General features: G+C 44.5%; 1 protein-coding gene across 5 annotated transcripts in view; it reads right to left on the bottom strand.

The window, feature by feature from the left end:
* The window catches only part of TTLL13 (tubulin tyrosine ligase like 13), an 85,474-nt gene that overhangs the window by 21,351 nt on the left and 49,733 nt on the right, over positions 1–14,390 (bottom strand). For all 5 annotated transcript variants that reach the window (XM_073618493.1, XM_073618492.1, XM_073618491.1 and 2 more), the window contains 4 exons: positions 13,139–13,320; positions 11,591–11,779; positions 3,985–4,159; positions 157–369 (listed from right to left, as the gene is read on the bottom strand). In XM_073618493.1, coding sequence (XP_073474594.1) covers positions 157–369; positions 3,985–4,159; positions 11,591–11,779; positions 13,139–13,320 — 759 coding nt within the window. The remainder of the gene's footprint in view (positions 1–156; positions 370–3,984; positions 4,160–11,590; positions 11,780–13,138; positions 13,321–14,390) is intronic.

The raw sequence follows: 14,390 nt of genomic DNA, 5'->3' as shown, positions 1-14,390 counted from the left end.
ATGACATGTAGAGGACATAATAGTACCTTCATTAAATAATAGCTAGTGTCTGTGTCTGTGACACTGAGCTATGGGTCTTACATTGTAAATAATTTTATTGGAGTCATTTTGTGAGGAGCCCATTGCATTCTTACGTCATAGGTACTTATTTCATACTTGATTTCTTGTTTGAGCATCTAGGAGACTGTAGTCATGTGGCTTGAGGTCATGGGTTTTGGGCTCCATAGTGCCGAACAGGTTATACAACGCATCCACTATACCAAGGCTTCTGATAAGCTTCTCTCTCTGCTGAAGACCCTGCAGCCTCTCAATCTCCTCTCGTTCATTAATATCCACTGGTTTCATGGAGTCTATTTTCATCTCCTGGGTCTAGGCAAAGAAAGTCAATATTCACTTACAGAACTAGTACAGTATCATGAACACAATGAAAATTCTGATGGATATTTTACAGAATAAAACTTTATTAATCAATCACATAAAGCTACAATAGTGCTGGCCCTGAAAGTGTATCTAAACCTAAAAACAAAAATGTAAGATATTGCAGCTTATCGGTCCTTAGATGTGTTGGCTGCATTAGTTAATATTTTTTCAGACTAAGAACATTTTTAGCAAGTACAGAAATGACATGCTGGTAGGTTAATTGGCTCCTGTCCAAATATGTATGTGTATGTATGAACGTGAGTTAGGGACCTTAGATTGTAAGGTCCTTGAGGGCAGGGACTGATGTGAATGAATAATATATATGTAAAGCGTTGCGTAAATTGACGACGTTATATAAGTACCTGTCATCAATAAATAAAATAAATAATGCTAGAAATGCCAGTGTTCTTGTCACTTCCTGTAAGCTGAAAAGACAGCATGAAGAATGGTATCCCTCTTTTGTAAACTACTAGTTCCACCCATCCATCATGTAACGAAGATGAACAAAGGCAGACAGTCCAGCCTTTGTGATAACCATGGCTGCCCCCATAGATACTATGGAGAAGTGTAGCCACCCAGGGACAGTAAGGGTGTTATTTGCAGCATTACCAGGTAAAAAATATGGGGAAAAAGCATGAAAAAAAACCAAAAACAAATGCAGCTACCTCATCTTTGGATTGGTAGGTTGCAAAATAGAACATATTTGTTTTTGGTATGCTTGAAGCATACCAAAAACTTGGTGCAACTTCAATACGACTTACACCCAAGTGGAACTTCCACCCAAAAGTTGAAGTTCCGCTTTAAGCACTCCTCGCGCCCTTACATGCTACATTTGGGGGAGTGGGTGACTAGTTTTGAGTGGGACTTCCTGTCCCACTTCCTACTTCCGACTACGGGCTGCCTAGGCAACTCCTCCTCTCCCCCTAGGCGGGCCCTCCCTCTCGGCAATCTTCTGGGACACATCACAGGTCTTCAAAAATTAAGGCCAATATGTATTCTGCTACATATTGATTGGTTTAAGCAAACATTGTAGCATCTACAAACTATGGTATATATACTGGAATTTAAAATTTGCTAGTAATGGTGGTGATCAGCGACTTATAGTGGGACTGCGATAGTGTGGTAAACAGTATGACACTTTGTGGGAATCAGTGACACTTATTCAGTGATCAGTAGGGATGCATCGATACCATTTTTTTAACTACGAGTACCGATACTTTTTTTCAAGTACTCGCCGATACTAATTACTGATACCGCCTAGGAAGATTAGGTAGAGCCTATCGCCTAGGAAGAGTAGGTAGAGGGGTGGTTTGGGGGGGGGGGGGGGTTAGGGAGTTGGCTGGGGAGGGGGGAGTAGAGTGGTAAGTGAGGGCAAGGCAGTTGAAGGTGGGGTAAAATAGGGATTGTGAGGTGGGAGGGTTGAGATGGAAAATGCTGTGATTGTTGGGGGGGAGGAGGATGGGGATAGGAGGGTTATTGGGGGACATGGGGGCAGAGGTGTCAGCTGATGGAGGGAAAGAGGAGGCAAAAGGCAGAAGTGACAATAGTGACTGCAGGCATGGTACAGGAGACAGAGACTGCAGGCATGGTACAGAAGACAGTCAGAGACTGAAGACATGGTACAGGAGAAAGTGACTGCAGACATGTACAGGAGACAGAGACTGCAGGCATGGTACAGGAGACAGAGACTGCAGGCATGGTACAGAAGACAGTCAGAGACTGAAGACATGGTACAGGAGAAAGTGACTGCAGACATGTACAGGAGACAGAGACTGCAGACATGGTACAGGAGACAGAGACTGCAGATATAGTACAGGAGACAGAGACTGCAGACATGGTACAGGAGACAGTGAGAGACTGCAGGCATGGTGCAGGAGACAGTCAGAGACTGCAGGCATGGTACAGGAGACAGTCAGAGACTGCAGGCATTGTACAGGAGACAGTCAGAGACTGCAGACATGGTACAAGAGATGTCCTTCCGCTTTATAGAGTAGCGCCCCACTAACAGGATGGGAGGGAGCCCGCACCTCCTCCCAGCTCTCTCCTCTCTGCCGCTGACACTTCTCCTGTCCTCCGCCTCTTGTCCCAGCCTTGGGTGCAGAGATTGGGGAGAAGCTCAGCGGCCACAATATCCATGGTGGGGGGCCACAACTGAAATGTAGGGAGCACCCCCATAGATCTGGTCATGGAGAGCAGGGCGTATCTTCTGTCTCTCGTGGGAGAGGAGCTGGCCGGACAGCACACAGAGGAGGGAAAAAGCTCCGCTGCTCAGTACAACAGGGTACCGCTGTATCTTTTGTCTCTCACGGGAGAGGAGCTGACCGGACAGCACACAGAGGAGGCAAAGAGCTCCGCTGCTCAGTAAAACAGGATACCGCCGTACAGTGTCATATTCAGAGCCCCCCCCCGTTTCTGCCTCAGCATCCAGCCAGGGAGAGCCTGGATGCAGCGCTCTGTGGGGCCGGGAGTCAGAGCTGGAGGAGAGAGGTGTGCAGCAAGGAGACAAGGCTGGTGGGCTATTAGGACAGGCAGCCCAGCGGCCCCTAGCGACGCCACTGGGAGGAGGAGGTGGGAATGGCATCGGCCAGGAGGGAGGAGGTGGTGGTCAGCTCCCAAGCTGACATCACTTCCGGTATTGGGTTATGTGTGTGCTGTGAGGGGCTTTTACTAAAGGATGTGACGGTTTTAATTCCCTGCTTTGCAGGGAAACAAAAACCAGCACATCCCCGCTGACAGGACAGAGCTCTGCCTTGTTTACATAGGCAGAGCTCTGTCCTGTCTTTCTCCTCGTCGATCAGCAGGTGCCCACGGTCATCCATTGGCTTGCACCTGCTGATCAGCTTGTGCTGTGACTAATCACAACACAGCCAGCGCGTCGGCCATGAGCGCACGTGCCCCCTGCCCGGAAAAGTAGAATCACGTACTGTATATATATGTGATTCTGCACAGCCGGCCCACACTGTAGCAGTAAAGCTACAGTGCATGGTCAGCAAGTGGTTAAACCCCATACTTCTCTTTTAACCAAATTTTCTAACCTGATGGAAAAGCTTTGTGACCAAGCCAGCTGACATATCACATTCAATCAGTTATTGCCTATAAACAACCAAATTATCTATAGAAGCGCTTAAAATATTGGCACCACTATTTAAAAGTGGGAAGGGTATGGCTATGATTAAAATGAGTCAAAAACAATGGTACATTTTAAAAATTACGTTAACCATTGATGTTGGTTATGAGATTTGACTACTGAACAACTGTCATTTAGAACAATTGTAGCATAATAATCCATGTACATATTTTCTGACCCTACATGTTTAATGCACTGAACAAACCCATGCTGATGCAAGACTTATGTTGGATTATTTGGTGCCATTCCATAGGTAGATTTTCTGCTGAGCCTATCTGTTTACCAATAATCTGGAACTGGAATTACTATCGTATTTTATTACAGGACACACTGGGATCCTCTAACGCCCTGCAGATTACATTAGCCTGGTCAAATACATTCGCTTTCTAACTAGCCATTATAGAATACAATATGCCAGTATCAGATGTTCACTGCACCTTTCTCTCTGCTGTTCTACATCCAGTGCGGACGGATGGCCTCCTCGTCACCTTGTATTTCACAGGCTTTTCTCCTGCTGACTCCCCTTGTAAGGTGTCCTTGCTGTCTTTCTTCTTCTTTCCACTGGGCAGTTCTTTCTGCTCTTGTTTAAGTCGAAGTTCTTCCAACTGCTGCCTGTAATGGAAATGTTTACGGATTTTAATGAAGCAATAGTATAGATAATATGAGAAGGACAGGGATGGAAAAAAAGACTAAGTAGGTCTGTTACAATCCAAGGGTGCTTGTGCTTTCACAAGTGAAGGTCAGTACTTCGATAATGAAGACTCATTTAGTATTCAAAATAGCATGGCAATGCATGGGTGGACCCTGTATATTGTAATTGTATAGTACTGTTTGGAGAAGGAGAAACCACCATGGATACCTTTAAATATGAGTTGCCAACATCCCTAATAATTGTGTAGAAGGACAAAAAGGTACCCCCCAGTACTATTGGACTTTATGGGCAGACTTCCAATGAACAGAATAATGAATAAAAAGTTAACAAAGTTTATTGAAATGTTTAAAATAATGTTGGTGCAAACATCACCATAATAGTACAAAATACAGCATACCAAAGCTCATAAAGAGCTGATGAATGGCGTATGAGTTGCTTCTCATTGGGTATATTACTGTTTCATTTGTACCAATGGTCAACGGAAACAGTAATTTAGTTGATGAAGAAAGAAAAGAGCCATAGATACGTGTGCACTACAGAAGATTCAACCATTGGAACCACCATGACTACATAACCTTGGCATCACTACCTGCGGTAACTTGTAACTAATAGCAACTTAATATCAACAATAAGCACAATGCTGCAGTTTACCACCCATGAATGTTTAATGCCGCGTACAAACGAGCGGACTTTTCAGCATCAAAGGTCTGATGGTCTTTCCGACGGACTTTCGACGGAGTTACGACGGACTTTCGAACGACTGGACTTGCCCATACACGAACGGACTAAAGTCCGTTCAAAAGTCCGTTGGTTTGAACGTGATGACGTATGAAGGGACTAGAATAAGGAAGTTCATAGCCAGTAGCCAATAGCTGCCCTTGCGTCCTTTTTTGTCCGTCGGACTAGCATACAGATCAACAGATTTTTTGACCGGACTCGAGTCCGTTGGAAAGATTTGAAACATGTTTCAAATCTAAAGTCCGTCTGATTTTCGACAGAAAAAGTCCGCTGAAGCCCACACACGGTCGGATTGTCCGACGGATTCGTTCCGTCGGACCAGTCTGGACGAAAAGTCTGGTCGTGTTTACACGGCTTTAGTGACACAAGTACAAGGCCAGAATTACTATAAATACTTGGCTAAACAAAAAAGCTAACAGATTCCTCCATCCACACAAAAAAGGTGGAGGGAGGAAAATCCCCCCCCCCCCCCCCCCCCCCAAGACATGTATTCTGACAGTGGGACTGTTCACCGATCGACAAAAATTTTCCAACAAACCTTTTCAACAGAAGTTGATGATTGACTTCTGTTGAACAGGGACAGCCACACATGGATCAAAATTCATCACGTCCCTGTCGAACTGGCTGAATTTATGGCCAGCTTAAGTTGTAAACAGCCAGCACTCTTACACAACTTTCACAAACTGCGTTTAGCCCAGGTTCACATTGAGGACGGGTTTGAAATCGTGCTGAACTCGCACAATTTTAAACTGGCAATGCAGTCCAACTTTGGGGGTGATTTGACAGACATCTGTGTGGGTTCATGCACAGATCTCTATTCAAATCGCCCCCGAAGTCGCCAAAAGTAGTACAGGAACTACTTTTGGGAATCAGTGTAGTGCCACAAAGTTGGTGTTGCACTGATTCGGACGGTGCCGTTGCCGGCAATATGTCAAATCGCATGTCAAAACGGACAAATGTGAACGTGGGCTAATTCTTGTTTCATTTTGGGTAGGCTGACAGCCTAATTAGAGTTTTGCAATTAAAGTCAACAAAATTCTGTCTTTACAACACATTCTATAAAAATAATAATATTCTAGCCTGGTTGGTAATTTAAAGCGGGATTCTGGCCACTATAATTTTTTTTTAAAAGTCAGCAGCTACAAACACTGACTTTAAATAAGTAAGCTTACCAGTCCTGGGTGCCCGCGATGTCGGCCGCCCGAGGCCGACCCGTCCCTTGGCTCTCGGGTCCCGGCACCGCCATCCTAAGTAAGGGAAACAGGCAGTGGAGCCTTGCGGCTTCTTTGCCAGTTTCCTACTGCGCACGTGCGAGCGGCGTGGCGATCTGTGAATGGTCCCGTGGTTTTCTGGGAACACACACAGTTCCCAGAAGGCAACGGGGCCGCTCAGCTAGGAGCGGAACACACCGCGGAATAGGAAGAGGCAGATTAGGAAGACTGCCTAGCAACAAGGGTTCAGGTAAGTTTAAAATTTTTTTTTTTTTTAATGTTTTTTTTTATTTTTTTAAAGATTTTTCATGCTTTTTTCTATTTTAGGGTGGCCCTCCACTTTAAGTATTACAGACTGTGTTAAAGCTGAACTCCAGAGAGAAACAACAGGCAAACTTAAAGGGGTTGTAAACCTTATTTTTTTATTTTTTAAATAACAAACATATCATACTTACCTCCACTGTGCAGTTCGTTTTGCACAGTGTGCCCCCGATCCTCCTCTTCTGGGAACCCCCAACGGCGCTCGCGGCTCCTCCTCGCATCGGGAAAACCCCCTAGGAGAAGCGCTCTCTCACGGGGTTACCTTGCGGGCACGCTCTCGAATCCATCATTTGCGTCCATAGACACAGAATGCCAGACTTGGCCCTGCCCGCTGGTGCCCACGTCAATGGATTTGATTGACAGCAGCGGGAGCCAATGGCTGTGCTGCTATCAATCTATCCAATCAAGAGCCGAGAACCCCGGCCAGAGAGGTAGAACGCGTCTCCGCCGAGGAAACGAATGGGCTCAGTTGAGTAAAATGGGGGGGGGGGGGGGGGGCTAGGGGGACGTTCACTGTTAGAAGTTTTTTCACCTTAATGCATAAGATGCATTAAGGTGAAAAAACACGAGGGTTTACAACCCCTTTAAAGTGATAGGAGGGGGTGCTGATAAGTATTGAACCTTACCCAGAAAAAATTGAGCAAAGAAGCTGTAAATTGCAGGGTGTACTGGCCAATTAGTCTATATTCAATGATGCAAAAATCAACTACCTATGATTTTAACTTACCCTTCTTTTACAGGTCCAAATTAAACATGGCAGCACCTCCAGAAAAAATTTAATGTAGAAGAGCATAGGACCATAATAACTTCCTGTTTCTCCAAGGGAAAGGTGAGAAGCAGATCCATGATGAAATGTCACAAACTTTGGGTGACAGTGGCCCTTCATATGCAACACTGGGTTGTCAATTTTAAAACTGGCCATTTCGGTGTTGAAAGTGAGAAACCCAGTGGAAGGCCTGTTTCTGTCTCTGTGCCTGCAAAAGTCAAAAGTTTTGGGATCCACTTTGCTGCAAGCTTTCTCATTTCCAAGTCATTGTAGATAATGGCACCAACTCTCTCACCTGATATTCCCAGATATGTAGCAATACTTTTGGCTGATATTCGGCTGTACTCCATGATCATGTCATGGATGGCTTTCACATTTTTAGGCACGGAGACAGAAACAGGCCTTCCACTGGGTTTCTCACTTTCAACACCGAAATGGCCAGTTTCAAAATTGGCAACCCAATGTTCAACTGTTGCATATAAAGGGCAACTGTCACCCAAAGTTTGTGACATTTTATCATGGATCTGCTTCCCACCTTTCCCTTGGAGAAACAGGAACTTGATTATGGTCCTATGCTCTTCCACATTGAATTTTTCTGGAGGTGCTGCCATGTTCATTTTGGACTTGAATAATGAAAGATAAGTTAAAATCATAGGTAGTTGATTTTTGCACCAATGAATGTAGACAAATTGGCCAGTACACCTTGCAATTTACAGCTTCCTCGCTGGGTAAGGCTCAGTACTTATCAGCACCCCCTCGTACTAAGCCCTCTTTTTTATTTCATAAAAAAAGGCCCACACATACCAGCTATGTGTAGTCTGTTTCTTATGAAAAGTCTCTTTCCTCCTGTAGTTGGGTGTCTCAAGGCCACTGTCCCTGGCTCCTCTTCTGTGGATGTCTCCTTAGCTAGCCATGTGCTAAGGAGACACCCATGTGTGCTGCCTCCCTGATCCAAGCTGTGTGCATCCACAGACACATACAACGCCAGCAAGCCACACCTCTGCTCCATCCTCCTCACAATTTGACCAATGGCAGCAGAAGCCTATCAAACTTAAGTTGTACAACCAGCCTGCCCATACATGAATTTAAATTTGGCTGGTCCCTGCTGAACCAGCTGAATTTCAATCTATGTATGGCCGGCTTAAAGGATAAGTTCACCAATACTCAGGATGTAACATGTTACAAACACTGGGCCTCCCCCGATCCCCCGCTGTGACATCTAGCGGGGATCTTCCTAACCCCCCCCCCCGCTAGCTGTTACAATTTAAAAAAAACGCAGCCAAGTGGGGCTTCGCCTGCCCGGCCCGTGTCACTCATTCACAGTCCGCTGTGAATAGAAAACTACAAGTCCCGACAGCCTTTGCAGCTGTAAGCATGTTGTTTTCAATAAACTACCACAGTGCTGTGGAGCTATGGTATTCCATAGAGTCTTCCTGTCAGATTGTATCTGCTTGCCCATATGTGATGTATAGACACACAGATACACTGACAAGTCTGCAGGAGATCTGCATGGCACCAACAATCTGCTGATCACTGGTGCCGTGGTTTGTTTTTTAACTGCAAAAAAATGTACAGTACATTTATTATTTTTTGGTAAAGAAGTCCAGCCTGAGCTCGTTTAGCTGGGCTTGTCCTCTGGGTCACAGGAGTGTAATTCGTTTTGCACCCCCCCGTGACCCGTTTTCAGCAGATAGCAGTCTGAAGTCCGCTCTCCGCCGACATCACCAAGATCAGTCCAGGCACCACGTCATCCCGAAGTCTGGATCCGCCAGGTGCCTGGACTGATGGCAGTCTCAGCCTCTCAGTGACCGGCTGAGACGGCTGCTCCCCGCCTCTCCACAGCTCAGCGCTCCAGTGAGCGTGGAGGATTCGAGCAGGAGAGATGCTACCTGACAGGCAGCAGCTCCCCACTAGGGGATCTGAGAGAATCGAGTCATCGGCGGTGTTCAGTGGCTCGGTTCTCAGTGAAGAGGCAGCGGGGGACAGATGCAGCATCGCACTGATGCTGCATCTACCTAGGTGAGTATGATTGGCCAATAAAAAAAAAAAAACATATTTCTCTTTTAAAATGTGAACTTATCCTTTAAATTGTAATGGTCTAAGCTGGTGATGGATGATGTAAACCAACAAATCATGTTTTTAAAAATTATAATATTGCTGAAATTTTGAGTAAGGTTGTTCTTATATAATGAATGTATAAATAAAAATCAGTTTTTGGTGAGAAAGATATTTTTGTTGTATAGTGCCTCAAAAGACCTCCAAGTTTCTGTCTAGTTAAACATATGCTAACAAGGACAATGCTGATAAGAGAAGAGAGTGGAGTGACAGAGAGATGAGCTCATCAGTCTACTGCTTCTCTCTTCACTGTGTCCAGTCACAGGCTGGGGGAGGGACTAGACCTGTCAATGTTACTTAACTGCAGCAGAGAATAATTAGGTCTCCTGCCCTGCCAGAAGGGACAGTGATGTTTAAATATCAGGACTATATGGAAAGAAATACCAATTCATTGGCAGGTAAAGCAACTCTCCTATATGCATCTGCGTAGTTAGCTGTTTGCCTGGAGTTCAGCTTTAACTGATACATAAAAATATGTATTCTTTTACATAACTTAAGCAGCAATATCTCTATGTACAGCTCCACTGAAGTGTCCTTGTGTATGTAGGCATCAGGTAAAGACTAGGATGGCTCAAAAGTTGGATTGTATTTTAAAGTGGTTCTAAAGTCTAAACATTTTTTACCTTAAAGTAGAACTATAGGTATAACTGTTTCTTTCATTTTGGATAGCGTAAGGTAGGGTTATAACCCATGTAAGGTTTATTTTTGCCATCTTTGAAGGGTCGGGGAGATTTACCTTCACTTCCTGTCCCATTGCCAAAACAGAAAGAGAAAGTCTCTGCAAATTAAGGGAATTTCTTGGGGCCCCCAGGTCACCAGAACAAGTGTCCCCATTGGAAGATTTCCCCTCTATTACCTTTCTGGGGACAACCCAAAATTTGGGATTTTCTTTTACTTCCACTTTCAATGATAATGGTAAAAAGGACAAATAGAGAGGATGAATCTCCCTAACGGGGGCACCAGTGGCGGCTGGTGCTCAATATTTTTTGGGGGCGGCAAACAAACCTGCCCCCTCCACAGAAGATGGACAACGGCTATCAGTGCCAAACCCCACCTACGCCCCTGCGGGAGATGGACTGCCACGATCAGTAACGTTACCTTAGGCCGAGGGGAGAGCCGGGGCCGTTGCTTCTCCTCCCAGATAAACAGGCGTTGCTTCTCCTCCCAGCCGAACAGGAAGTGGGTCCTGAGACCCGATTGGCTGGGAGTCCTAAGACTGCCGGACTGGCAGGGAGGAGAAGCAGGAAGACAATAGCGAATATTATTTCGCTAATGTCACACAACTGGGTGGGCTCAGGGAGCAGTGCTCTGCGCCCCAAGGCCACCCTTTTTTTAAGCCAATTAGAGCCCCAGGCTCTAATCATGTGCTTAAAAAAAGAAAAAAACATTGAAATCCATGCGTTTGGCGCTCTGCATGTAGATTAGGGGTCGGGCGCATAGATTAGGGGGGTGGCGCCCCTAATGGACGGGCCGCCACTACAGGGGCACAGAATGCAATCAACACTGACAGGTGTTTTAATCCCTCTCCACTCCATCCAAAAAAAAAAAAAAAGTTTTGCCTTTAGTTATACTTTAATGCATTCATTAAGATAAAAAACACCTTACTAGCTGTCCTACCCCCCATCTGTCAATTTACACTTACCTGGCTCTATGTCACCGATCCAGCACTGCTCCCCTCACTTCCTAAATTCACAGGAGAAATTGAGGGCAGCAGAGCCAAAAGCTCCTGTGAGGAGGGAGCAGAAGAGTGGCCTACTGGTGCTATGTGTGGTTATGGACGCACACAACTCGGCTGAGGACCCAGCAGGAACGTGCACACATGGTTGCCTCCTTAGCACCCCGCTTGGACGCACACAACTCGGCTGAGGACCCAGCAGGAACGCGCACACATGGTTGCCTCCTTAGCACCCCGCTTGCTACAGGAGGCACCCGAAGGAACGAGGAGCTGAACGCAGGTAAGTACAACTTCTTTTTTCTTTTAAAAAAAAATTGCGCCTTTAGTACCACTCTAAGTACTGAACATCATCTATTATAATTCCCCTGTAGACACATGCTGAGGTTGTAAATATTATCCTCCAATATGAATCATTCCCTCTGTGATTTAACAGTTAATCGCTTCTATCCATCCCTTAATTGATCTTACTTCCTTGTTGTAGTTACTCAGTTGTACTGTTGTTGTGTATCAGGTATCAAAGTCGGCATATCTGAATACATGCTGATTCAAGAGGGTGAGGCATTACCTAGCACACTCTTCTCTGGCCCTGGAAGCCGCCGTTTCCTGAAACAAAGAGCTGCTGTGTTTAAAGAACTTCTCGTATTTGTCTTCTTTGCCTTGTGGGTAAATACGTTGATAGCCTCCCAGGTGGTTGTCTTCATATTTCTCAACTTGTTCCAGCCAAGCAGCCTGGGACGTTTCGAGCTGCTCACGTCTGTGTGTACAAAACGCGTGAGAATAGGACAGCAGACACACCATTTTACACACAGAAGCAATATGCAGACATATGAAATGCAAACACAGATGTCTATGGAAAATGTCATTCAGGATTTGTACACTGCTAACTAACAAACACTATAGACCAGGAAGGAATTCAATACACCAACACCATTATGTACTGTACGTTGATGGGGAAGGTCAGAATAAAATGTTTTTCGTTCATTTTTATGGTTGCAGTAGGCTACTGAGGTTTATGAAAGCTCCATTCAACTACCCAGGACATATTGCCATGCCAGAAAGTAGACCCTCATTACTCTAATGCTGCGTACACACGGTCGGACTTTTCGGCTACAAAAGTCCGACAGCCCGTCCGACTTTCGACTGACTTTTGGCGGACTTTTGGCGGACTTGCGGCAGACTTTCCAACGAACGGACTTGCCTACATACCATCACACAAAAGTCCGACAGATTCGTACGTGATGATGTACACCAGACTAAAATAAGGAAGTTGATAGCCAGTAGCCAATAGCTGCCCTAGGTGGGTTTTTTCCGTCGGACTAGCATACAGACGAGTGGATTTCTGGGTCCGGCGTAGTTACGACATAAAGATTTGAAGCATGTTTCAAATCTAAAGTCCGTCAGATTTGCGGCTGGAAAAGTCCGCTAAAAGTCTGAGGAAGCCCACACACGATCGGATTGTCAGCCGGCTTTAGTCCGTCGGCGTCCGTCGGACCTTTGTAGACGAAAAGTCCGACCATGTGTACGCGGCATAATTATTTTTAATGATTTTTTATTAACACCTTCTAGAAAATGTTTTTAAAAAAAATCCAAAACCATTTTTTCAAGCAAATATTGCCTAAGCAACTCAATGAGTTATACTTCTGCTTTGGCGCAAATAAAGTTTGGCAAAATCACACCGCTCATACCTAATTTGAAACAGTATGTAGAGAACTGATACAATTTCTATTTATAAAGCATAGCCTATACCAGAGAACAGCAGAATTGGCTAACTTCCTTAGCTGGTATAAGGAAGATGGACGGAAATGTTCCTAGTAAAAAAACATGGTTTTGTGTGCTTAAAACATAAGGTGCAGAAACAAGGAATTATTAGGAATTAGAAACAGATTTGCTTAGAACACCAATGAACATATTTTGGAATCCAGTGTAATTAGGAAAAATAGGTAGGGTTTTTTTTTTATAAATAATACTGGTTTATCTTAAAACCAGGAATACAAGACACACTACCAAACTATTGGGTGGTTATTAGTCTATGGCAGTAGAAGGTAGTCATGGATGCTCATAAATTTGTGGGAGGGTTATGGATGCTCATCAGAAAAGAGTCAGTCATTCTCACCTGGCCTCCTTGGGGAGATTACGTTGTAGTAAACGTTCCTTCACCTTACGCTTATCTTCCTCAATAACCTTCTTTTTGTCACAAGCCCGGAGATTAATCAGGGTAAGGGTATCAAAAAGAAGGGCATCCTTTACTTCTCTATCCAGACGTGAATCAGTAGTGAAACTTGGTGAATGATTCACCTACACCAGGAGAAAAAAAAAAGTTTGGTATACAAAAAAATATCTCAGAATGCTGGAACCCATCAAAGTAATCCAGACACTGTCATTATTTACTGGAGAAAATGTGTAAACTGGAAGCTTTGTTGTAGTGTAGTGTGAGGCTTCATGCACACTATATGTTTTTGCTCCTAGATGCCTTTCATCCCAGTAGCGATGTTTTGGCAGAAAAAAACACTTGCCACTTGTAAAGACATGTAACATGTTTAGATGCGTCAAGCACTTAATTCATTTCATTGACCAGAATAATTTATAATGAATTATCAATTAAGCGCTAAATGCGGCTAGCATTAACTTGTGTTTGATGCGTTAACACGCGCTTAGACGCATTTACATGCGTGAAACGCTTTTTCTGCCAAAACGCCACTGCTCCTGGACACACTGCCAGTGGGGCTTCTGCCTCTAAACTCCTCTAAACACCTGCTGTATGCGTGCATGGACATACATAGGCTAACAGGCAGGGGCATTTAGAGGGAAAAAAAACGTTAAACGCCCCTAAGAGTAGCGTGAAAAACATCCAGTGTGCAGGAGGCTCAAGGGTGCATTTAAAACCTCTATGCATTTTCTGTGTAAATTGTTTAAAATGTGCCTAACCATGTTAAAACTGCCCCTCTTGTGCAAAAGTGTAAAAGCAGTCAAATATAGTGCTATGTGTAAAATGGTGAAACTAGGTTTTTATAAAGATTTCTTTTTATTAATATGTATAAAATGGTTCTAAAGCCTTAAAGCAGTAGTAAACCGACGACAATTTTTTTTTTTAAACCTGCAAGGTAAAGTCATAATGTGCATTGCAAACTAGCACATTATGTGAAACTTACCATAGAATGAAGCCCTTCCAGCGGTGAGCTGTCATCGCTGACACAGCTTCTATCTTCACCCTTCTTCCTTCCAAGTTCACAGACTCCAGCTGCGTGACTGGCCATTCCTTCAGAGCACATGCACCGGTGACATCCCTGGCTGCATATACAGTAAATATCTCCTAAAAGGAGCATGTTTAGGAGATATTTACAGTACCTATAGGTAAGCCTTATTAT

This window comes from Aquarana catesbeiana, linkage group LG03 (assembly GCF_042186555.1).
Source record: "Aquarana catesbeiana isolate 2022-GZ linkage group LG03, ASM4218655v1, whole genome shotgun sequence".
Classification (NCBI taxonomy): Eukaryota; Metazoa; Chordata; class Amphibia; order Anura; family Ranidae; genus Aquarana; species Aquarana catesbeiana.
Note: the sequence above shows the minus strand (reverse complement) of the source record. Positions and strands in the feature narration are given on the sequence as shown.